General features: G+C 35.8%; 1 protein-coding gene across 2 annotated transcripts in view; it reads left to right on the top strand.

Annotated features, from left to right (window-relative positions):
- The window catches only part of LOC102688033 (inositol polyphosphate-5-phosphatase A), a 145,466-nt gene that overhangs the window by 100,338 nt on the left and 17,955 nt on the right, over window positions 1–27,173 (top strand). For both annotated transcript variants that reach the window (XM_015346849.2, XM_006630395.3), the window contains exons 7-11: window positions 2,084–2,136; window positions 3,295–3,414; window positions 11,254–11,338; window positions 25,914–26,009; window positions 26,598–26,672. In XM_015346849.2, the coding sequence (XP_015202335.1) occupies window positions 2,084–2,136; window positions 3,295–3,414; window positions 11,254–11,338; window positions 25,914–26,009; window positions 26,598–26,672 (429 nt within the window). The remainder of the gene's footprint in view (window positions 1–2,083; window positions 2,137–3,294; window positions 3,415–11,253; window positions 11,339–25,913; window positions 26,010–26,597; window positions 26,673–27,173) is intronic.

Raw genomic sequence — 27,173 nt, 5'->3', positions numbered from 1 at the left:
GAGATTTGTGGTTACGCTTATGAATTGAATTGTATGTAATGGAAAATGATAATCCCACAGATAACTGTGAATAAATTGCATTGCAGAGTGGCTTTGTGTATTAAGTAGAGTGAGCTAATGAACTTCCAAGTATGCAAAGCTATGCTGTCACGTAGTAAAACAAACATCTAATTTGAAAGTCAAGGGAGATGAACACATGAATAAGGTGCAAGATTAAAATACATTACACTTGAACAAAACAAAATAAAAACCCACAGATAAAGTACAAAAATTAACCTGCCCATGCAACAGGAATAAAAAGGTTCATTGAAATGTGTTTGTGATCTGATAGTCAGTGCTTTGACATTTCCTAAACCCAAAAAAATATAGACAAAACTTTGTCATTTTAATATTTAACATTAGCAACATTTAGCATAATAATCCCTTAGGAGTTTGATGAGAGTTATTTTGTCTGTATAAAGTATTTAAAAGAGAGCCTTTTGGGGAGGGGAAGTGTTTGGAAAGAATATCTGTTGGCATTCCACTTGGAAGTCATAAGCAAATGATGAATACAAGGCAGTTTTGCTATCTATCTAAAGAGAGCTCGTATAAATCAGGAGCGATCAGATTTGGTGTCAGAAGGAGGTGATAAATGCTAATGGCATGATTGTAGTTAATGTCTCTTTAAATTAAATTTCCCCACACTTTAATAAGAGGACCAGCCTGAGAATTCCTGAAGCTTTGGCACGCCCCCTCTCTTATTTAATGTAATAAAGGTACTGTAGCCCTGCTCAGTTATGAAGATTAATTCACAAAAGATACTACCCAGAAAGATTACAATTGACTTTGCTATTTTCAATAAATATTTATGTAAATGTGTTTCAAGTAAATCATGCTGCATTTGTCAATATTAGTAAGTGCAAAAATGAAGTATATTTTAGTGCATTTAATGCTTATTCCAGGTACACAGAAGCTGTGTTATGTGCTGGTGTTTGTGTGAGTGTATATTTAGACTTGTCATGTAAAAAAGGTTTTTTTTATGTACACACAAAATAAGTGTGTATCTCAGTTATTTCAATTACTTTATTAGATTAGTTTTTCTTATCTATTTTAAAAAGTCTCATTTACAAACTCCTTCCCACAAAAGCAGTCAACAGAAGTAATTTAATGTGTGATTTTAGAATACTTGTAATGGCATCCATGTGTATGAAAATACTGAAGGATATAAAGGTTATATAGCGTCAATAGTGGACAAAACAGTAGTGGTCTCTTGTAAATATCTGTGTTGTACTGTATTGCGAATGTAGTTAAAAATCATTCCTTTTCTACTTTTATGTTTACATTTGAAGTTCACATGCCTGTCGTTATTTCTGTCCACCTCAACAGCTTTGCAGCTAGAATTTTTTTTATTACAATATCGTTAAAATTGCAATATAGCATTTCATCCATTTGACAGAGTGAAGACACACTTGAGTTCTACCCCGTTCCTAGTAGTTATAATTGGCTGCTGATTTTGTGCAAGTCAATATGGATTAATTCAAGTATGCTAATGTAATTCAATTTGATTCAGTTAATCTTACACTAATGCAGATTGAAGGATATGAAATGTGATGAGATACCTTTCATGCTTTAATTTATACCAGAGTTTATTAATACGTTTAGTCAATTTGCAATTATGTGACCTAAGCTTTAATTAGTTTTATTCATCTCTTCAGTTTTCTCCTGATTTGTAGTTTGGGATTTTTAAATTATTAATATTTAAAATATAAAAAATAATATTTTCTACTAGTTCTCTGGATTTCTCCTAAACTGTTAAAGCATATCTATAATGTCTATGTTTTATTTTAAACCTGTTCAGTGCTTCTTTTTATATACTCATAGAGTATGTCCAATTTTAAAATACACCCCTTTTATTTCTTATTCTAGGTCATTCAGAGTGGGCTTTGTAAATATGTTAAACATCAGCTAATCTTCCTAATTAAGAGAAATCACTTTATTAGCCATATACAATTTCTTGCATACCCCAGCTTGCGGGGAAAATCACATTAATTTTTTTGAATGGTGATTGTAATATCAGTTAATGCCTTCCTTCTTTTCTCCTTAGTGTAAATGGTCCAGAAAAGGCTTCATCAGAACACGATGGTCTATTGCTGATTGGTAGGTTTACGTCTCCTATTTGCTATGCATTCATCCACTTATTCAAAAGAATTGTACTGAGTCTTCATTTAGAGTCAAGAGTCTTTGTAGAGAGCAAGTTTGGGTCCACTCATACATTGTGCGGTGAATTGGTCTATTGGATTAGGCATAATCATATTAGTCAAGAAGTTGCATATGACAGATGACACAAGACATTACATGCAATGGAACCTGCATCTGATGAATATCAATGTTTTCTTCTCAGGAGAGGTAATTTAATATAAAGATGACATGAGAAGAAAGAAATGAAACCGTAACAAGGCGAAAGTCTCAGGAGGGGTGGTAGGGATTCAGACAGGCAGGATTTGAGCGCACAGCAAAGACACCGCAGGGATTAGGAAGTGGAAGGCATGTTTTAGGCAAGGAACCTTTGCAGCTGAAGTGGGGTGGGTGTCACTGGTGATGGTGGTGGTGGGGGGGGTGCATCATGGCAGACAAACTGTCAGTCAAAACTTTTAGTCATAATAAAGTGCAGAGAATCACACAGCTTTTGGAAAGTGTTTGGTCCTCACCTGGCTCATTTCAAACATCTAAATATGGAAAGGCCATCTGTTCTCCACCGCAGATAAATTTTAATCGATTTGAAGAGAAAAAACCCTTATCCTTTTTACATTGTTTTTTCTTACAATCTTATTATACATCCAAAACAATGCGCCTGTTACTAATTTGTTTCGAAAGGAATAAGTGCATATTTTGTTTGCATTTTGTGTTACACATACAGTAAGTGACAAATGTAACTTCTGGATGCTATTCTACAATTTCTGGAAGAAATTAAGATTTACTAAGCGTATATGGAGGGTATGCTTACACTGCTTCATTGCTGCCTACCAGTGCTTTTCATTTTGTAAAATATTCACCCTCTTAATTTTACCTGTAATCAATAAACCCTGTTTACTTCTATTCAAGGTGCAATTAAATTACATTGAGAATGAATAACGAAGTGCTGCTGTGCCTTGAGGAGAAGGGTTGATACTTTTATCAGTAGGAATTGGATTCAGCTATTACAGGGGGTATAAAGTCGTGAGTTATGGGGTTCCACTCCCGCAGAGGTTAATTTCCAGCCCTAGTCTCAGGGCATTTCAATGATGACTCACTGTGTGATGGTTGTTTTCTTGACAGTGCCTTTGACTTGGTGAACATTCATCTTTTCCACGACGCTTCCAATTTAATTGCTTGGGAAACCAGCCCATCTGTTTATTCAGGAACGCGGCAGAAAGCACTTGGTTACGTTCTAGATAGGTAAGAACCTTTTTACCTTTTAATGACTTTTTTTTTGCCTTACTATAAACAGACGTTTTGCAAAACATGTTTGTAGCAGTTGGATGTTGTGTCGAAGGGCCCCATTTGTTCCTGAGTTCACAAAATGCAGGTGTACCCACAGTCATGGAGACTTAGACCTCATAATATACTATTCCTGGTAAAATAATTGGAAAAATTGAGTTTAGCCCATCCCCACCCCGACTTTAAGCTTAAGTTTTTAGCTTTGAACAGCTGTTTTCTCATCGAAGTAATGATACAGTTCTAGAAAACTACTTTTATAGGACACTTAAAAATAACTATGGAAAATAAATACATTCATTTCAGTTTGGGGTTTACCTTGCACTCAGTTTAGTGGACTTCAGCAAATGGTGAACTTCACATATAATTAATAAATTGTGTGTATGGATGGCAGTACTGCTGCCCAGGTGAAGTCAAGCATCCATTATCGGAAAACTGCTTATTCTTGATATGGTTTTTGACAACCCGGAGCCTATCCTGAAAGCATCAGTTGTGAGGTGGGATTCCAAAATACTGTTTTATCGTTTCTTTGGGATGGGATTAATCGTAAACACCCGGAAGAAACACAGCCATGGAAAGCATGCAGACTCCACTCAGATTCCGGCCACACTACTTTGCTGCCCAGACTAGGGAATGGAGTACAGGAATTGACAAAGCAGTAGTATCTCCTTATAGGGACACAGTTTGCAATCTCATTTGAAGTTGCATTTTAAGAAAGCATGTGTTGACTTTGGGGTTTGGTCAGTGCATGACATCAGAATATAGAATACATATATGATCTACATGGCCTAGATTTGGATTGTAGTATATTCTTGCAATCAGTAATTTACCAATATTTTGACACTCATGAAATATTAACTGCTTTTTTATTTCAAAGGTCACATACTTTCTCTCATTTCATTTGATGAAAGAGTGTACCTGATTTAAGGAAGGGGTAGTTTCAGCATTCTGAAATGAAGATCCTTTTAGTTTTTATATCAATCTATAATTTAAATACATTTATAAATAAAGTAGCTAAAGAGGTATTTCCAGTAGATCATATATAGGTTTATCCTATGATGTATTTTAGTCTCTTATATTAATGGTTTCAAACTCGTCATTTAAAAAATCATTCATGCATACGTTTCTGTCTCTAGTTAAAAAGAGAAAAAATAAATCCAGCCTAACAAAACAAAAACATCTAACAGGTTTAAAGAAAATACCTCAGAACCTCCCACGAAGCAAATAACCAAACAAAAGTTAGAAGGTAATAGTTTTTTTAAACTCCTTAGTATATCATTAAAATTTGACAATGCCAGAGTTGTCAATATCTGCTTGTCTTTGGAAAGCGAATCTTGGAATTTTACACCATGGCTCCACTGTGAGGCTGCATTTTGCATGAATCGCTTGTTTTGAGAGAGCAGCCAGCCGCAGATCCGGACCTCCATCGTGAAACAGTGGGCCGAGCCACACAATAGCAGAGTTCTGTAGGAGCAGTGAATAATGGGCAAGTCCTTTCATCAGAGCTGCTAACCTTTTGGCAGCCACCAGCAAACACTATTCTGATCCGCTGATCGGGGAGGACAATACACTGAAACTCACTTTGAATGAGCGCTACCACCAACAGTGTCCCCATTCAGGAGGGTTTTGGGAACCATCTTTTCCCATTGTCTATCCTCACTCCTTCCAAAAAGTAGGAAGAGGCGAAAGTGAGAATATCTATAGTGTAAAAAACTTCTCTTCCCTTCCCCCCTGCTCTCTCTCTCGCCCCTAATCTCTCTTTAAAAGGGGTGTAGATCTACATTTCCAGCTGAGCTACTGTAGCTATTTGGTGTTGGATAATCACAGGCAAGAGAGGTTTCATGCTGGTTCTTTGAATTTCTCTTATCTGCATTGAGCTAATAAGGCAGATTTAGGGCCATTGAAAACAGATCTGATAAGTCTTTTCCTCCCAGGCCTTTAAACTGCTGAACAGTGTTTATCACCAAAGCGTTTCAAGACCAGGGAACAATACTGAGAAGGAACACAGTTTAGGGAGCTAAACTTTCATTGAATTGCATCAAAACATTTTTTCTTCTTTTTGTGTCTGTTTTTTCACTGAACCAAGTGAAGCATTACTTATTTTGTGTCTTTGAATGTTGAAATGCACTTTTTTGATGGCAAGCAAAGATTTTGATCTAAATGAAGAAATAAAATTTGTATTGTTTTGGGATTATTTTGTATATTCTTTAGAATTCATATTTGGAATCTCTGTAAGTAACACAAACTTATGGATTATAATTGAGCCATTATTTTATATTATTGAAATGTCGGTAAATATGCCTCTTTTTGGACTGTTATTATCATTATCATTGTTAAGGTTTAAACACTGTCATTTTGGCATGTAGATTTATTTTGTTAAAATTACCTAAAAACAATCTTGCATATATTCACTAAAATGCTTCAAATTTGTTAACTTACATCTGGATGATTGGCCCAAGATGTTATGGAATAATTCAAGCAATATTTCTTTGTGCACAAGCTCTAAAGCTCCCTTAAAGTATTTACCACAGTGAAGAGACTGTGTTTTATTAAAATAATTTTTAAACCTAAAGTGTTCTTTTGTTCCTTTTGTTTGTATTTTTTTCTGTTTCCCTTTTGAAAGTTGCTGATCTAGTTTAACAGAAACATTTTTACATTACAACTGTGAAATCTTGGTATAAAGCAGCCCTTTGTCGATCTCATTATTGTCTCACAAATATAGTCCATTGTCACATAGCTGAAGTTAATTTGATCAACATTCGGACATTTAACTTTTATGTTCAGTCAAAAGAGTTGTTTCATGCTCATTTTGGGCATTCAAAAGAAATGATTGCCAGAAAAATAATGTTACCATTAACAATTCAGAGCAATTAGTTTCCCAGGGAGAGTCGATGTGATGCACAGGCTCCACACAGCAATTCTTTGTCATTTTATGGATGGTCATCAGTCAACTGTCACCCCTTTTCAAAGACCCCTCCAATCTAAATGTTTCTCTTTAGCCTTTTCCCAGAATAAGCAGCTGAATGAAGGAAGAAAGGCTGCTCAGTTTCCAGGCAATAGACATGTTCAGCTGTAAGGAGGCCTCTGTAATGTGAGGTGCTTTTCGATGAAGCCGGATGAATCTATTAGTTAATCTTATCGTTCATTCATATGACATTTCTTTGAGTGCCTATCTTTAGTGAAGGTTTATACATGTTGATGACATTTCAGGTGATCAGGAGATGATACTTATTAGGATCACTGGCCTGCAGAAGTTTTGTAAATGCGTCATCCTCATGAAAAATAATGGTCGAGGCTAGTTGGAAATATCATTTTGAATCTTTATATTTGTTTAGTTATTAATAAATGTTATCTAATGCTATCTTTGAGGCACTTTTAAGGCTTGAAACTGGGAATTATTGTTATATAGGGGTGACTTCTGAACTGGCTTTTCACCTTGAGGGTGTTAATGCGAAGCTGGCATCAGAAACATCAAATGCCTTGCATGTTTGTTTTTAAGGGTAAAGGAAGTTGTGCCATTTCATTCATAACAAGAAATTGACTTTTGTCTAAAGTACACTGCATGTACACTGGTTGTTTGTTGCATTCGAGCTCAGGAATTCTTTGGTGTCCAGTATTCTAACTTAAATTTTCCTTAAAGCTTTATCAGAATTGGTTTTTTTTCATTAATTAAATGCTGTTGAAATATAGTGTCATTAATCCATTGAACACTTGTCTAAAATGGCACGTAGGCAGATTTTTGTATATATCACCTTTTACATCTTTATTTGATTTTTCACTCGTGGCTTTTGTGTCAAAAGAACGTTTTATAATTAAAGGAATTCATGACTTGGAATACATGAACGATTGTTGTGCTCTTTTAACTTTTTTTCTGTAGTTCCACAGACTGCCCTGATGCCTAAGACAAATAATCTTTTAAATGATTATAAATATGCTTCTGTATGTATATATTGTCCAAAACATAATTAACTGATGTTATTAAAGTGTTAGCTGGTTAGTAGTAAAGAAATCACTAGAGCACTTTCTATATTTACACTTATTCTCTTTTTCTTTTACTTATTTGAGGAGACATTATACATCTCAGGCCTTACAATTTTCATATTAAATACAGTCTTATGCATTACTGGTTTTAAAGTGAACCGCTTTACTACTGACCTGTTATTCTGTCACCCTTCTGATCTAAACATAAAAATCTATAAATGTTGAAGCCTGGTACTTATTAGTTTACAAGGAAATAAAAATAAATTAACATTAAAATGGACGTCTTCCAATTTAGGAAGCATCCACTAAACGTATTACAGTGTAATGGGCAATTCAGCTGGAGGTTATAAAATGAGTACTCTCCTTCCTAATTTGCTGAAGCTGATGTAAATGACAGGGTGTTAGTTTTAAGAATTGAGCATCTTTTCTTTTTATTAGTGCAATAAATTAGGTTTGGTTGTAATGAGGTTCGCAAATCCATAGCACATAAAATAAATGGTGCTGCTAGCCATGTGGTAGTGATGGTAGTGTGTGTGGTGGGGTCAGTATTGCTGGAATAATGTTCTGTAAATATAGGATATGAAAATGTCACTTGAGAGTTACCAGAAGAAGCTATTATTGAAGACAAGAGTAATGGAATTAATGGGATAGATGAAACACCGATAAACACATTACAACTGAAATGTGAGATATTAAGTATTTTCACTGTTATCAAATAATATTATATATTTTTTATCATATTAACATTGGATATAAGATGGGTCAAACAAATAATGATTTATGATTTGTTAGACCTCACCTTATGTTCAGATTTTCAGTTATAAAAGGTTAGAGTATGAAAATTAGAATTTTTTGCCTTAATATTTAAAGTGTTTTGATTCCTGGCTGAAGTTGAATCTGTCAGCCCTGTCTATGTCCGGTCACCTTTCAGTGACCTTCTCTACCAGTGAGCTGGACTCCTCCTGGCTCTATTCTAACAGGGGTGAACTGGGAGGCCACAGTGCCCGACCATTTCATATGGAAAGTGTAGCTCCTGTTGTCTAACCCCATGAGGTCACATTTAAAGATCAGGGCCTTACAATTTTTTTAAATTTTCCTTCTGAATTGTACCAGAAAGAAAATAGCATGCTGGGGGAAGTATGGAGTTCATTCAAAATGTATTAAAAACATGGAGACCCTAGAAATAAAAAAACATCTTGAATCTGATACGATGGTATTAATTGATTTAAGCAATGTATAATTTATGTAATTTATAAATCCTAAATATATACGACTTTCAAATGAATGATATAGAATATAATTGTTGTTGCACTACCTCTTCTTTTACTACTAATGATGAGATTAAGTGCAGGGCAAAACATGAACGATGGCACGATCTGACAAGACGTTGTAATCTGTTTCTATTATATCTATTTGTCATGCATACTTATAGACAGAGATTAATGATACTTCAAGTTGATTTAAAGTTTATCATCTTTCACTGAAAATCAAATTCCACAGGGAAGATTAAGGCAAGTGCCTTTTCGATACATTTCAGAAACTAATGCAAGAGCGAATTAATATATTGTGCCTTAGAACTCAAGAACTGTAGGAACAGAAAGCTCAAGAAACACATCCCATTCTCCAGAGCTGGTTTTAAGGCAGTTCTGTTTCCAATGGACTATGGCTCTGCATAGTGGGAACCTGGGAGCAGGTCTCTGCTGTGTTATAAATTATTCGCTGACCCCTGCTTTGTCTGTTCCCAGGAAGCCTGACGTGAAGCTCCCTCTCAATGAGAGCTGGTGTTTTGAAAAACCCTTTTCAGGAGTGTCAAGGCACGATGAATTGGCCAGGGGAAGCATGTTTATAGACTGTGTAAAGAACTTTGTCTTTGTGTGGGAATGTTGGTGACACTGTTACAGTTTGACTGAATGAACTGTGATGACGCGGCTAATAAGATGTCCTGCTGGGCACCTCTGTGGGGGCTCCTCAGACCTCCCACCTCACTCCATTGAGTTCCAGCTCAGTGTGGCTAATTTACCAATTCTTCAGGCCTCACAAAGGGGAGCAAAGTCAACTTTCACACCGCAGGGCAAGATAAGTGCTTTAGGAAATAATCGTGTAAACAGAATGTTACCTTCTGACCTGCAGCTGATACCTTGACTCTGGACAAAACCACTGAGGCTATCACATTAGACATGGCTATTAAGGGAATAAAGCAGTTAGATCTCTTTACAATGTGAGCTGGGAAATCTTTGGCTGTTTCAGTGTGCCACATGTCAACTGATCCCCTTATTGGTACCACTAGGCCCACACTAGCTTGCTGCCTTTCTTTTGCTCAGCCTGACTTTATCGGCCAGAATAGAATGAAGCTAGCTGAAGCTCTTCATAGGATCAGTTTTCAGTTAAGCTGATTCTAGGCAGTAAAATGTTCATTTTCTTGGGGATACATGGTTTCATGTATGTGCCAAACTTTTTAGAAAATATTTTATTTATTGTACCTGCTTGAGAAATAGGCAGCAGTAATTTTGTTGAACCTTTGGCAGTGCATGTGTTATGAGCAAGAAAAGTAGTTGCAGGAATTTTCACCAGTTGGTTTGGCAGAAGAAAAAAGTTTACTTTTCTAACAGATTGATTTTTTTCAGCATATAGAGTTCTGCTGGTGTTGGCCAATATTTGTGTAAAATGAATCAATGAGTATGTGTTTTATACACAGAAAATAGAGAGCAGAAAGCAGCAGAAGCAAACAAGAAACAGTGTTGGGTTGTACTGCTCTCTCCATGAATCATTTGTAATAATGTGCCTTTTGCATTGGGCATGTGTTTCAGATCATTTGCAGAGGGTTAAAAATACTATGACTTTGTGCAGAAGTGACTAATTGCACAAACATCCATATATAAACTGAGTATTTAGTTACACCTCCTTCTAATTCCTCTAAGATTTGCCTCAAATGTTTTATAACCCAAGGGCAGGAAAGAGACCAACACTCAGTGTCTTTTATAGCATCATAAATATATTGTTATCAGGGTAATGTCTGCTTAGATTTATTCTGCTGATTAGCTAGGCAGGCATCCCCCATCATTAATTAAGCAAGTCCTTTTATTTAATTTCTTATCTTTATACTTTTAAGGGCCCCTTTAGGCAACTGATTAGGTAAAGAAGTTAATTATAGGCTGCTTAGTTGCATTTTAAATATATGAATGCTGGCTGCTGTTGTCCTTGCCTCCACAGTAACTATGAAAATGGAATCCTTGCTCTATAGATCCCGAATGTACTTTTTTTTGCTCTAACATATTGATGAAGACCACTGCTCAACATCTAACTACATTTCCTTTATAACAATAAGACCAACAGCATCTGATTTAAACAGTTTTTTTCTTTCTGCCATTATTTCTGTTTACCACTATGGGTCTCTCTTGTCTTGTGTCCCTTCCAAAAGGCTGTCATGAAGTGCCAATTACTGTTTTTTGACCAAGGCTTTGATATAAATATTTTCCTCTAAAATTCTAGAATACGACTTTTTGTTTCACTTAGCTGAAAACTGTATTTGCCCAAACTTATTATCTAAGGTAATATTTATACTGTTCATAAAAATATTTTTTAATTAGCATTGAAGTTTGAGTATCGAAAGCTTCTAGATGACCAAAACTTTCAATTAGGTTTAGAGTTGCCACCAGGTGGCACTGTGCACTACAGGAAATGCGCATTAATTTTACCATGACAAATGATAATGTTTCCTTTTTATTTCCCTTTAGGTTTATTAATTTAATTATAAAAGATGCTTTGTCAAAATGTGATGTGATTTTTTTCTTGAGTTAACCTGCCTCTTTTTCTTTGCAGAATTACAGACCAGAGGTATGAAAAGGTGCCACACTTCATCTTTGGAGATTTTAACTTCAGGCTGGATTCAAAGCTAGTTGTAGAGGTGGGTAAATTTGAAATTTAGATGGGTAGACAATTGATTGAAACTCATTCACTTTGCTGTTTCTTATTTTATCAAATATATATACTAAATGTTAAACTTTGAAGAGTCTAGATTATCGTCATTTTTTTACTGGAATTTGGTGTCACTATACATCAGTATCGTGTAAATAGTTTCGGCACGCTCTAGATTTGAGTTCGGTTTTTGTTAAGATGGGGACTCAAACATTACAGTCATTTTAAATTTTATATTTAAATGCCACCCCACTGCAGTCACGCAGAGAAATGATTAACAGTACCTGTCACAGATACATTTATGAAATAGTTTGTTTTTTCCTATTCTTGATGGAAAGAAGAGATTATTTTTATGTCTGATGTTAAACTTATGTCAGTGCTGTGTTTAACCAGAATATGCTCAAATGGGTCTTTTCTATCTGAAGGTGTTTAATGTCTGTTTATCCTCTTTTAAGTTTAGCCTCTGTACATGACCATCAGGCCAGCAGGTGGCTTATGCGGGTGAGACACACAATGCACTAATCCTGGAGCAGCATCCTTTCTCGTCACTTGGTCATCTTCGGTTTTCCTTCAATAGTTTTAAAGTACAAGGAAGCAATCATTTGAGGCTTTGTTAGCTTTAGCAGTTTATCCAAACCGGCCACAGGCTGTGGTAATGATACTTATAGTTGGCCCTGCCTTTGTAGTTGCACAGGTCATGCAGATTTAAAGGTCATTATTCCCTTCACCATGGTCATCCCAGCTGTGTTTGCCCTCTAAGTGCATTGTTATGGGTCCTCTGTCTAGAATGCAGATGCTTATTTGCTTTCAATGGCTTCGGATGAAGTTATAAACAGGAGCTGGTGCCATTTTAAATTTTAAAACACAAGAAAGCAAAGTGGTATTTCGTGTTGTCCGCCCTGCCTTTGTTAAAAGCTAATAAAGAATGTATCTAAAGGAATGAAAACAGATTTGCTACTCAATTTGACATTGCAGTATTGATAGGACAGGTGTCTCAGGACTGGATTATAGATACATTATTACATACCAGTAGATACAGTAGATATACATGAGATATCTTATATACTGTATAAGGTGTAAGCATATAGGTATAAGCTGCACTTAAAAATTGAATTATATATCACATATTCCTACAGCTTGGAGTGTTTCAGAGTAAAATGGCACATGTTTCAGGGTTAAACAGTTATGTGCCATTTTAGTTTTACACCTGCAAAATAAGCACATTTTTTATTTCTATTCAGTGCAGACAAAAAAAATGACTTTATAATTGGACTAGTACTTAATGAGTTTTAATTTTACTACAGTATCAGTTTCTTCTTGAGATGTCTTTTGAATTCTTTTCGGTCTTAATGTTCTTTTGAAAAAGAAATTTAGGGTGACAGCCTAAATGAATCACTTTTTTATTGCTGGAACAAAACTGCTCAAAAACAATATGGTGAAAGATCTTCAATCAAGCTGTAGGCACACTGTAAAGGGTTCTCCTTGGGTTCTTGAGGACTGGCTGTTTCTGATTGTGCATCTGATAGATGAATAAGAGAAAGGATGCTGGAAAAGGATACAGTCCCCAGCACACAGCATGGGGCAGGTCTCTATGCCAATGGGACTGAAGAGTATTAAGGATCCATTTTCAAAGACTTATTAGGACAGCTTTTGTGTGGTTGGGACAGCTTTCATTAGATTGCATTTGTGTGTCAGTTAATTATGTGTTGATTTTACAGAGAAAAAGGAGAGTACTCGTGATTTAGATTTTTGTTAAATAAATAACATTAACCAGATGTACAATATTTAAACTATAAACATCACTGCCCGTCCAGACTGTTTTAGCTTAAGTTTTACACTTACAGTAGATCTTCTGAAGGAATGCCTGGAAATGAACACTCCTCAGCAACATCATACGTGTTTAAACTATAATTTATTTTCTTCAGTTTCTAGGAAGTAACTAGGAAGGCAGTTTCAGATCTATCGACAAATGCTAAAATGTGCTTTAATTTGAAGACCCTCAAGTTCAAAAGTCAAAATCCCAGTGTTATAGTTTAGAAAGGAGATGTGCTCTTCAGCATTCTTTTCTCATTATCCCAGCACTGTGGTGGGTAAACAGAGCAAGATGTTATCAGTGTCTTTTCCACATAGAAAAAAGTGTTTAAATGTAGAGGGTCATGACCCCTTTTCCATAAATGTGTAAGGCTACCTACATCTTGGTGTCTGACTCTAGCTGCCATTTTGTTCTTTTAACATGCAGAGGTGCCCTTTCCCCTCCAGTTGTTCAGGCAGATGTTCCTGATTGATTTTCTTGGCATGAGGGAGGATCGTCCCTACAGGGGGCTTTAGTCCAACAGAGCTACAGAAATTGTAGCAGGAAGTGCAGGCTATGGTCCATGAAATTCCCTAGCCAGGAGGATTAAAGGTTGTACAAACTTTTCACAAGTTTTCTGAAGGGTGTTAATTAAGAATATTTAATATGTTGCTGTACACTGGTGTAAGAATTGATGCTTTTGTGTTCTTTTCATTTCTGTGGAAGGAAATAAGGAAAGTTTTTTCTAACCATGAGTTAATATTAATATCAGAATCAAATCATGTTTTCTGTTTGATATGAACAGATTTGAGATGTTCTTTTAAATGTGCATACTTAATTGTTCAACCTATTTTCATAGCATTTTTTTAACAAATAAATTCTAAAACTTTCTAAGCAGCTGCAAGGTCACAGTTTTTAAACTTTCCAAAAGTCATACAATGAAATGAGACAAAGATTTAAGTAGATCTTATCTAAAGTCTTTTCTTCAAATGCTATGCAGAATTGACTGTCTCCCCAGACAGCTAATTAAAGCATTCAGAACTTTTACAGCAATACATTTAGAACTGTTACAGCAATACAGCAACTGCTATATTGTCTAGTTGCTCTTTTCCCAAGCATCTGTGACCGTTACCACTATGCGACAAAGTCCCAGAGAAGACTGTCATTTCGATGTTCTTTAAATGTGCTGCAGCCCATCGTGGCATTGTCCAGAGCTGGACAGGTGCGGGATTCTTCACATACTTCTACAGGGAGGTCAGTAACCAAAGGCTATAACCAGCCCAAGAGAAGGGAGTACAATTAATTTTAGCAGACATAAGGAATTGGCTTCTTTTGACCCTTATTCAAGGGGCTTTTCAAAGGGGGACAAAAGACACAGCCACGTGGATACTAATGGTGTCACTGATCTCACCGGAGGTGGTCCCCTCTTCCCGCGGAAACAGGAGATTCATAAAGGCACAAACATTCTGATTGGCCAGTACATGTCCTACTTGAATGAATATATATTATTACTGTATACAAATGGTGAGCTTTAATTCTTATCAGTGGTTTCTAATTCTATGCCCTGCTTAGTTCTTGGAGAATTTATATAACCTTCACGTTCGCCTTATTGCCATTGTGGCGTGAATAACTTTTTTATGTGTTCCTGACAGTTTAAATATGGGTTGAATAATAAATATTAAAAGGTTGAACAGTTATTTAAGAGCACTCACTCATCATCTCTCTGGGTGGTTTATATCCAGCCCTGGCTAAAGCAAAATCCCCTTTTTCAGATCACTTGATATCTATCAAAAGCAGGGAGCACTTTTTTCCACCAACAATCCTGCTTTAACTGCCTTTAGCTTCAGTATGCTATGTTGTAAACAGTGTGAGAGTACTTAGGCTCAAAGCTAAGTATATTTAAAATCTTTGTAATAAAACGTAATAGAATGTAAATTATATTTCTGGAAAATTGTGTGCTTCTTCTGCATCTTGCAATTTAGGGATTGATAGAGGCCAATGTGTGGGGTTAATTGCTGACATGATCTACTTTACCCATGACTTGACTTGTGCCTGTTTTAATTTGAGTTTTTTCATTACTCTCAGGCACATTTCATTATGCACAGTTATCACTTGTCTTGCTTTAGTGTGCTTTAGAACTTGCTATCATTGGTAATTAGAGCTCCTTTTAAAAAATTTAAAAAACATTTTAGGGCTTCATTAAACAGTGATGTTTGGTGATGCATCTTATTTTACTCCCATGTTAACAAATGCTGTTGGCTGTCTTGATTGTGACAGTCAGTAATCCTATGGGTATGCATCAATCTTTCCTTTGTCTCTTGCTTTCTTTACTTGAGCACCATGAAATTAAAGGTGTGACTGTTTACGGGCTTCGCACAAAATGAATGTTGTAAATGGTCCTTAATGACAAGGAGGGTAATAAATATTTCATTTTTCAGCAGCAAGATGCTTTACAGCATGCAAGGTGATGCACAACAACAAGACATTTTAGTGTGAAGGAATCCCACCTTGATTTGAAAATGCAGTGTAGTTAAATGATTGTCCTGCAATAAAATGTCTTCCTCTTTATCCTAACCTTGCTTAGCATTTTGTCCTACCAATATAAATCAAAACATTGTTGTGTAATTATGTATACAGTACATTAGTCAAGCTAATTAATTTTAGGACCTATCTGTTTAACCATCAGGGTATCACTGATTACCTCTCACTTTGCTTGGATTTTTGACACCAACAATTCCAACAGCGCTGTTGCCAGCCTTCTGGGCAAAGATTCATTGGAGGTTAATTAAATCCATCTTCAAAACAACGAGGGGCCAATGAGCCATATCGTCATTGAAACAGTAAATTAAGTAATGCAATTGTTTTCAGTTCTATCATTCTACAGACTGGGAGTGGGCTTCTGGTTGTTTTGTCCATGGACTGTGGAGGTGGCACATTTCAGACTCACGGGAGCTGTGTTACCATGTGGTCATAAAACCAGTTTTAATCAGCAGACGCAGGAAATATCCAACTGTAACAGCACAAGTGGCCTTATAAGCCTCATTATTGGAAAGATGACACAGTGCTCAAAGGAGATACTGTTCCCAGTGGGCAGAAGCTCCCTGCTTTGCTTGAGATGTAAATTAATACAAAAGAAAAGGACTAGAGAGAGAATGTACTGCTCAGAGGGCGGAATGCAAGAGATGGCACTTTGATCAGATTTGTCAGGATCTCAGCTCTGTAATTAAAACATTCACAAATTAAGAACAATTATTCAGCTCCCTTTTATGAGAGAGGCCTCTGCGGCGTTTGTGTAATTAATAATCGTGTGTTTGAACTTGGCCCCAGCTTTTCTTTTGTTACTGTGCTTGGGTCTAGGACAGTGGTAACTGGCAGCTGTACGAGCTCAGATGGTGATGGCGTGACACAGGGTGACGGCAGTGCCAGGCACGGTCAGCGCTGCACATCGCGGTCCGCGCTGCCACACCTGCCATTCATCACTGAGGTGACACCAACTGTGACTGATGGACATGCGGAGTACTGCTCTGTTTCAGCCCTAGGCGTCTCTGTGACTTGTTTCTGCCTCCAGCTGTGTCTTGTTGCTAGGGTTCCATTTTTTAAAGACAAGTTCCTTTTCATCTGACTTGGTCAATTCAGCAGTTTTCCATTCCAAGATTTTCACATCAAGAAAGCGGACAGTTCTTTGCAATAAGAAGGCGGTCCTACGTGTACACTGTGTTCCAAGAAGGCAAACATATGCTCCATCTTCTCCACTCTTCAGTAAAGATGCTCACACAGAAAGAAAATATTATTTTGCTGTTGGTACTCCCCAGTATGGTAAAGATCTCTATTCTTAATGAGAAGTCTTCTGTTGAATCGGATGAAGATGCCAAATTCTGCTGGAAATGCAATCCTAGAAAACTGGCCAAACTACGCTCTGGTACAGGCTTACAGAGAGCAATAAAACAGGCCTTGTATTACAAAGGGGCCAAATCTGATCACTGACATTTACACGTTTGTCTTTGGCACTATTTGAAAAATGAGTTTTTACTCTTCCAGACTCGGGGAAGCTCTTGGTTTCTTTCCGTCTCTCTTTTGCTTTGTCTTGATTACAAGCTCTGTTTCACATTTTCTGTGTTTATTGTATAATGTCTGCCTTTTAAAGACACTTTGACTTTGCACATTTACTAGATCCTAGTTTATTAATATTTCAACAATGGGCATAGGATGTTTTTAACCACATTCATAAAATGCAAGGAAAACAGGCTGTATGGCTAGTGGTCAGGATCATCTGTAAACTTTACTTCAGACACTGATGAGGCAAAGCGCTTGGTGTCTGAGATGTGAAAAGTACAAGATTATTTTAGAATTAATAGATTTTAAGTGCTTTTATCTGGGGAGAAGAAACAGTCAAAGGTTTGATATATATAGTAATAGTAATTTATATTTTAAAATATATATTTAAAGCTTTTATATAAAAACAGTTTAATATAAATTCCACATATAAAAACACTGGAAACACAGATTGCATTTTAGTGGTATTTATAATACCCCAAAGAAAATCCAATAATTATTTACCATTAAAATTGTACAGGACAAGTTAGTTTTGTAATATATATATTCCCATTAATATTCTATTAATTTCCTCTTTAATATAAACATTTACACATAGACTACCAGAATAATTTAATGGCAACATTTGTATTGTTTTACTTAAATTTTCATCTTATTTTTAACTTTTGATGGATTGATTGAAACCTTTCTTCTGAAACTTGCTTCATATTGATATTTCTTTACCTCCCATCAGCTGAGGCTGACTTCATCATGTTTCCTTCTTCAGAGATTTCATGTTGTTTTTCTCATGCAGTTTTATCTTTTTAAAATTAAGGACAAAATCCCTCAATGAGATAAATCACTAGGTTTTATTCAGACAGCATTGTATTTGTATAGGCTGTATAAGTTGTAGAAAATCACAAACATTTCACCTGTAATATGGTATCATTTAAAATTATATAATAATTGTTTATGTTTTATATATAAACTATTACTAAATTAAGAAATATAATTTTATCCAAACATTGTACTGTCCCATAGTTTCTTCTGAATGTCTTTAATTGGTGTCTAGCATGTTTGTTAGTACAAACTCATAGACTGTAGGCATTATTATTTCGAAATTGCTGGTTTTATCACATTTAGTCATAGAAGAATGTTCTGGTGGGAGATTTTTCTATCACATCTCAAGGAAAATTGATAGAAAACAACTCTTAATAATAGTGCCTTTTTTATTTAGTGCAATGAAATGTACCATAAACTCTGAGAGACAAGTAGGTCTTTGTGCTTCTCAATAGTACTTGTTTGTATGATGTCAGTCTATTTTTTGACTAATGCAGTCTGGTGCTTTGCAAGTGAACAATAATAGTTTTTTCAGGGCCTCTGATATGTGCCAAGTGGCTCCTGGGACAGTCATTGCTGTTTTATACAGTTATGTAACAATATATTTGCCCTTTTCTCTCTGACTTATTTATCAGCTAGCTCTTAAAGGGTCAGCGACGTCACCTCTATTTTTAATTACCTCCTATACACACAGTCTTTATGGGACCAATTCTGCCCAGGAATATCACACCATTGTACACAAATTTACAAAATGTGCAATAAATATTTTACTCTTGCTATTTCAAAGAACTGAAACAGAAATTTGTTGTTAGCAGAATTATACACATAACACAAAAGTCACCATATCCCAAGAAAATTCAGTTACATCTGGCAGTCTAAGATGTAATTTATGCATATATCAATGTTAATCTAACTCTTTTGTACTATAGTTCACATTTCTTCATGCAAGATTTTAACATATCCAACTTCAGAGCCATGTTGATCCAAAGATACAGAATGTAAAATTTCTTTTAAAATTTACAGACCTAGACAAGGTGACCTAACAGGTGTAGCATCTAACTCTCCTTAATGCATTCATTAGAAATATAAACCTCCTATAAGGGCCAGTTTAAATAGCACCCTGGTAACTCTGAAAACAGAACATCAGATAATATTTAAGAGCTCTCTAAAGTGGCACATTGACCATTCATGGCCTCCATATCACTCTTTGTATTGTAATTTATCTGTGACAGCCATATTGCCCCATGCTTTTTTTAGTTTTCTTTTTGTTTTAAAATGCCTGAAAACAATGTGTTTCAGGCCCATTTCTTCTACAAGGCTTTCCTTTCAGCTTGCTCAAAGTTAGGGTTTAACTAACATCTGTTTCTGGCTGCAGCCAGGCGGGTCTCTGGCTGTACCGTGCCTCACTACCCCCTTCTCTTCCACAGGGGCTTTTGTTCCCGATTTCATGCTATCAGAGGAGCTGCATGTTTTTCTGCGTGAAGTTGTCAGGGGTATAAAGGCTTCGGAGTAGGGTCACATTTAGAGGGATGGGCATGAAAAATTGGTAAAATGTATCACAAAGCCCACCCACAAGATGGTTGCTTAGCGCAGTTTAGTCTTTGGATGTGAGATCTAGTCCTGTACTTTTATTTTTGTCACATTACATCAAGGTACATTTTCATGCTGAATGACAAACAGGTTTTTAAATGAAAGGGTGTAAGCAAGTACAAGGCAAAAAAACAGCCAGTCATCATTCTTTGCTTCAACTACATTGCAGAATTTGACTTGCAGGTTTGTACAAATGCTGATAATGTTAATAAAATTATTGCACAGCAGTTTAGTGGTTTTTAAATTAAGGCTAAATCAGTTGAAGTCTTATACTGAACTGAGAAAAAAAATATTTTCTCATACTAGAAACATCCCCAGTTATTATTATTTTCACATAAAATGGTTTGCTAGTCATTGTAGATATAACTGATCATTTGAACATATACCCACCTAATTCTTCATTTGTTATCAAGAAGAAGCTTATTCCTGTTAAGGGTCATGGTGGATTCTGTCCTGGTAGAATAGGGTGCAAGCAGGTTGAAGATGTATATGAAGTAAAATATTTTACATCTGTTAATGTTAGGAGTAAGGTACAATTATTTGGTCTGCAGTGATCTCATTGATCGGAATTGTAAGGAACTGTAATAGTTTATTGCCCCAGAGCTTATCTTCTCATAGATTAATCAATAGCCTGTTAAGAAGGTGTTGGCTAATGTAAATTGCTTTTTAAACATTATTCTTACCTTGGACTAAGAATTTCATAAATTGGTTGAAGTGAACCTATCTATTTAAGACAATTAACTAATCTTTTTTGATGTCATATGAGTAATTCCTGGCTTTATCTTTAAATATAGGTACATCAAGATGAAGTACTGTAAAAATATGCAGATACTGAAGTGTAACCATAGTGTTCCAGTTCTGTAGTGATTCTGACTGGTTATGTCTTTTCAATATAGGCATTAATTTGAGAAACGGTGATGCAGACTTCTTGGCACAATTAAGCTCTGGTCTGGAAATGAGCATGTGTTCAGTGCCATTAGAATATCTTTTAACTTAAATTTATCGGGAAGGCAATGTCTAGGAAATAAATAAGCATTTTATTACTTTGAGAACGTTTAAAGAATCTTGCATGTTAAACAGTCTTGTGGACATCTGTCATGATTGGTTTTAAGCTGCTGACTTAAAGGAGTGGTGGGGGGGTGAGGATTAAATCTTTCATTAGCCCTTCTTTGTACTAAAGTCAGTAATGTGACAGAGCTGCCCTGAAACAATAACTCCACTTATTCCACCCAATATGCTACGTAGTGGAGCCCTTCTTTTTATGTGAAAACACTTCTTTAGAAAGAATAAGTGAGAGACAATGAAGCATCTGGTGGGCTTTTCCTTTTTTCTGTATGTATGTGTGTCAGTAATTTTTGCCGAGTCTAGCTGCTCATTTGCTCTCTCCAGGACTGTGCTTCATTCTGAGACGGGTGTGTGTCTGGAACCCCAGCAGTGTGAGGTCAGGAGGCCAAAGTGATGAATTTTTATGGCCCTGTTCCTTGTGTTTCTGCTCAGTACCAATTCTTTGCGCGCTGCACTGCCTCTGAAAAGGATGCAAAGGAGGGCAATTTGTTCTCCAGGGCCCTGGAGAATGGGGCAGCAGATGAGTTAAAAAAGGGGGTAACTCTCTTCGACAGGGAGCACACAAATGTTTTCCTGTGGTGACACTGAGCTCTCTTGTCAGGTCTTCTCTGTAGCTTGCTGATTTGTGGCCTGTCCATTATCCGGTTGGTGACAAATTGGTTTAGTGGCACCTGAAGATATCACAGAAAGAATGGCATTGATAAGACTGAGGGGAATTGTTTTAAAGCAGTTTCCCAGATATTATACATAAGATAAATTAGATTATGTTAACATACTTAGCACAGATCAGTTTCAGAATCGGTATCTAGACCTCCAATAACATACTTCTTAAGTTGTCAGATTCTGTACCTGTTAGTTACACTGTGTTTCTGTAGTCCTGAATCACTCTATTAAATGGCTGGATTGGGCTTTCAGCAAGAAAAGGACCATGCAAATATTAAATCACCTAATCAGCTGATTCTATATAAACCAGTATGTAAGGTTGGCATCTGATTGCATATCCAATTCTTAGATACATTCAGAATCCTGATATTTCACCCATTCTGTGTGCCTGATTAATATATTTAGTTTAACAGGATTAATTAGCAACAGAAAAGGCAGCTTTTCACACAAACTGTAGGTTTTTTGGATCGAATCCAGTGCAGGTCAATAGTGATTTAATGTCATTCCCATTTAATGGTTGTTAGGGAGGCAAAGTGAAATGTGTTTTGGTTCACTCACCCATTTTCCTGCAGACAGATGTCTCAATCACAAAAAAAAGCTACCATGGTTGGCACTAATTGGGATCGTTGGCAGTCTCTCATAGTAAAACATAATTGTACATTAAGACAATGCTATTACTCAGCTATACAAAGGGCAATGCTCTCTATTTATTGTGCTCATAGAGAAATTATTCTTCAGACTACTGTACTTTGATTATCTTAGCTTTTGTGTTCTCTATGCATTGGTATCCTGCTGTCTTTGTGAATCTATATTATACATGAGTGCAGTCACATAGTGTCTTAAATGTAGCTTTTGCTCTGGTGGGATACAAAATACAAAAAGATTTTAAAATATGCAAAAGAAACATTTGAAATAATAGACCTAATAGATTTGGGTCTATCATGAATACATGAATATCACATGCCCACAATTAAAGGTATTTAAATAAAACGCAAAAAAGAATACAATTGTAACTCACTCAGTATAGATAAAATATTGTCATCCAACTCTGATTTATTATGGAAGTACCTAGAAAATGAGTATTGGTGAATATAGAGTGTAAAACTTCACTGTAGTGTAGTCTTTAGGGTGTTTGAGAATTCTTACATCATTTAAACATTGTGTGAGGGTTGTAGTGTATGGTGATGTGTATTCATCTTCAGGTGAGTCAAGAAACCTGCTAATGACACATGCAATCCTGTTTGGGATATAAGACTATACTGTTTATGTGCAGTTTAGAAGGCTCCTGCTGGGCTACTTCTCAGTGTCCGTTGCACTAGATCTGAGGCAATATTAGAGTTTCCCATTTACTGTTGGTGCCCCTTGATCTGACGTAGATTTTGTTTAACCCTTTTCTTTTAAAGAAAACAGAAGAGGATGTTCCTTGAGACAGCGGGTTGCAATAGGGGAAAATAAAGGTTTCCTAGTCTTTTTCCTAGTCGGGTTGAGGATGAGATTATCCCCAAGATCAAGATATAATAGAGATACCCCTTTTGTGATTAGGACACACATTTTAAGCCATACCTTAGGAACTGCTAATCTGATTGGTATTAAGATTAATCTAGGAACTTTCTTCTACTCTAAACAGTACAGAAAGGAAATGTCCACCTCCAAGTTGTTTTGTACTTCTATTACAGCCAAGGACACCAAGGAGTAAAAGGTCATAGTTTTAAATTTCTGTTTCCTGCCTGTCTTTCTAATCTGGCCTTTTTCTTATCCTCGAGTTTTAAATGAAACACTAGTTCCTGATAAATCAGTTATGTTAATATCATTTTGGAAATAAGAACATGTTTAGATGTAATTTAGATTATGTTCTTTCATGCTTTGATTGGCATGCTGTTTGGACAGTGAAAGAGAAGAGTTGTTTTTTATTGAAACCAGCAGTCAACTATATCTATTACTGTTTCATTTTCAGCAATTAGGGAAACGTTTTCTAGGTTAACTCGTGGTGATCTTCTGCCTTCTAGCTTACTTATACTGAACACCTGGAATATTTAGCACTGAGGATACACTTCATATTACTATACTATTTGTCTTTCCGTTTTCATATACTTTGTAATAAATGTAGCCTATTAAGAACAGAGAATGAAATTCAGCATCTTCAGTGTTTCTTTTGTGGACCTCCATAATTGTATTCTCTGCACAATGCTCTGTGTTGTCCCTGAGACTGTACTCTCTCAGCTGGAGATTGGGAAGCAGTGCAGTACTCCCTGTACTCACTGTATAGCTCATACAACTAAATAAGTTACATTCTTATGCTGACTCATGCAACTGTTGCTGTATTTTCGTGAATGACATCTGCAGTTAATATAGTCCTTCACCACACCAGTCAGAGAGATTCTGTTACTATTGTTTCACCTACATTTGTCATCTTTCTGTTCACTTACATTTGCAATCTCTACCTTGTGGTAGTCTATTACATTGCACCTTCCATTTCTTTCAGGGATTTTAAATTGTGATCTCAATCACAAAACAGACTATTTCTTTTAATGATGATATAATCCGTCATTGTCATGGTCATGAGACTTCAAACCATATTCAATTCATATCAGAGTGAACTTTAGTAGGACTTCAATCATTCTGTTTTCAGGGACATGAACTTAAATATAAGGCAAGCTCTTTCGGAAAACTTAAGTCATATCACGTGTTCCGTGAACAAGTTAAACTTTCATTTACAAATTAATTTCTTGAAGACTCTTAACAGCTGTGCATGATTCAACTGCAACTACTGAAATTTCTATATTTTTTATTTAAAAATATAGAAATAATGGAATTAATTGTGTGGTTCTCTTAGTTAAAAACTAAATGACAGAAAAACAACAATTGCACAAACTTTTAAAAGGTCAGAAGCTTTGGATAAACAGAAAAGAATCTAAATCAGCTGATTAATTCTAAATCCAAAGCATTACTTCATGCCACTGTGTGCAGAGTAGTGGTCATGCATATAGACATGGGTGGGGAATGTCCATCACTACTGACAAGTAACTTTGACTGTGGCGTCCAATAATTGATAAACACTTGGCATAGGGTTCATTCACTGGATTATAGAATCAATTTTAACATGAATGGGGAAACCATTTTTACCCTAAATCTATAGTATTTTATTTAAATAAGTATTGGTGGAGAAGCCTGAGCTGAAATACCGAGAGGTTTCTGGTTGGCTGGTTTTTGGATTTGTGAAGCTGACAGGAGGGGATTCTGAAAAGAATAAGTAAGCCAAAAGCTTGTAAAAGTCAGCATCTCGAAAGGCTAATTTGAATACGATAACTTTTTTCCTTTTCTTTTTTTTCGAGGCAGATTTGAAGGCCATGTCCTTTTTGTAGCATACTTAATTTATATTCTGGATCGAAATCCTGAATTTAGCAGATAGCAAATCTGTAAACCCATTCCTTGCTTTTTTTAATAATAAAAAATATAATGAATTTCCTGAATTGTTGTCTCAACCGGGGTGGCTACAATGACTTTTTGACAGTGAAAGTAACTCTGACTTGCCCTTTTTAGCCCTTCTTTGGCCCATTCATTGCAGAAAGCTGCTTAAGCGCACTTAAGCGCATTAGCATTTGGATGCCAGGGGACCATATTGACCCTTCGTTTGGAAAGTTTAAATGAGTGAAAGATGGAGCGATTTGTTAGGGCTTTAGAAACCAGCTTTAGAGGCTCGGAGGGTTGTTCCGCTTTAAGTTTGTTCGGGTGTTTGTTCTAATCTGGTGTGCCATTTCAGGCAACCAGGACTGATTTGTGACATTTCAGTCTAAAGACCTTTTTTTTCTTATATTGGCTTGACCTGATTAACTAATCTGTGCTTTGAATTTAAAGCACCCAGTGTCACAGCAGTGTGGTATGGGAACCGTTGTGGTGGATTATCTCATTCTAAAGTGTCTTCAAACACAGATGGTAAAATGTTTAACTAATTGTTAAAAGAGGCTACAAAAGGAAATTTAACCATACCTTAGCTCTAGAGGTCACGATGCATTGCAGAAAAGCTGTTTTTCGGCTTCATTTGAATGATTAAAATGTGTAGTCACAATTTTTGATTTTCCAATTCAGGTGGTATGAACTGGAAATCATAGTTGAACCTCAATCTACTGCTTTTTGATGAACTAGGGCTCATTTCAAAAACTGATTCAAAAAGAACAACTGGTCTCACTACCTGGACAGACTAAGAGTAATTTGATTATGAGGTTATACCCTGTTGTTTTAAGTCCATCCTATCAAATCATCTCCTTCTCTTAAGACACCTATGTTCCTTCAAATTTGACAAAGAAATATTGTGACTCAAAGCCTATTTGTATTTTTAAAAATATGTATGAACTGACCTTTGAACTGAAAAAAATGTTTCAATTTCATTTTTTCTTACTGGTACCCAAGTTTCATTCTGGATAACCTCTGTCCCTGACTTTATATTTTGGGTTTTAAAATCAGTTGCGTCCAACCTGAAAGCAATAGCCTCAGACATTGCAGAGAGGTTTGCAACAACTAATGTTGTGATGAGTTACCAGATTAATGCTGTTGCAGGTATTTAGTAACTTTCCTTTTCCTTCAGAGTCTTTGTTCTTCAGCGACGATGCAGACCATTCGGGCAGCCGACACCAATGAGGTAGACAAGTTAATATTCCGAGAGCTGGATAATGACCGAAAGGTACTTCCATGTTTTTAACTGATAAAAGTAATGGTAGAGATTTTCTATAGAGACTACTCATTGTTTCAAACTGTAATTTCTTTGTATATTTAAAGTCTAATGTAAAACATGCCACCCATGAACAAATTCCATCTTTTTATATTGTTTTCCCACAAGTAACCAAAAATGTATATGTTAGGTTATGGTGCAAAAATGTCTACCTATAATTCTTGTCTTAGTGATCAGGTAACTATTTGTTAACTATGGAAACATACAACTGCGAAAGAGTTTCTGAAACAGAAAAAATGAAAGAGAAACTGCAATAAGTGGGTCTTGATTGAGACCAGGATTTAGATGAAAACTTTCAAACAGTGCAGTATCACAGATCTGGAATTTGAGATTGTTTAATTAATGTATTTTTCTGTAAATTTAATTTTGGATTATGGACATGAGCACTTTACACATTGGTCTCCACACAAAAAAACATTTGTGAGTATGCACAAAAATGCATTTAAATTTGTATATAATCTTTGATATATATACTGTATAATCAGTGTTATAAATCTCTACAGTTTGTTTTCTGAATTATGTGCCACTTTCATTTTTTAGGTTGTGCTTCAACTTGAAAAGAAGCTTTTTGATTATATTAACCAAGATGTTTTCCGAGAAAACAATGGAACACTGGTAAGGTTTTATATAATATTAATACAGTATATCTATCTAATGTATAATGTAACAGTGCATACATGATTGGATAGTTTAAGGTGACTTCTCTGTGAATTTTCAGTGTATTTAAAATTGTGAACACAAGTTTTATAAGGTGCCCAGAGCTCAAAATATTTTGAGAATTTGTCTTAATTTAAAGTAATGTCTGTCTTCTTGCAGAAGACTAAGAGAAGGTTAGCCACAAGCCCCAGGGAAGAATTAAAGCTAGAAAAAAATCAATAAATTGAAAGATAAAAAGATAATGTCTACAGTGGCTGCCATTGTGACCATAACGATAAAGATCTGATTGTTCATATCCTGGTTGTTTCCAGTCTTTACTTGTTTGAGTTCCTGAAAAGGTCAAATACTTTTCTAATAGTGTCTAAAATGGTGAATGATAAATTATCAGATAAGATGAACACTAGTACTTACATTTTAATAGAGATCAGTTTATTACCAATTAATAGAAGTTAACTATGC

Source organism: Lepisosteus oculatus, chromosome 4 (assembly GCF_040954835.1).
Source record: "Lepisosteus oculatus isolate fLepOcu1 chromosome 4, fLepOcu1.hap2, whole genome shotgun sequence".
NCBI classification, from domain to species: domain Eukaryota; kingdom Metazoa; phylum Chordata; class Actinopteri; order Semionotiformes; family Lepisosteidae; genus Lepisosteus; species Lepisosteus oculatus.
This window is presented reverse-complemented; position numbering and strand designations above follow the sequence as displayed.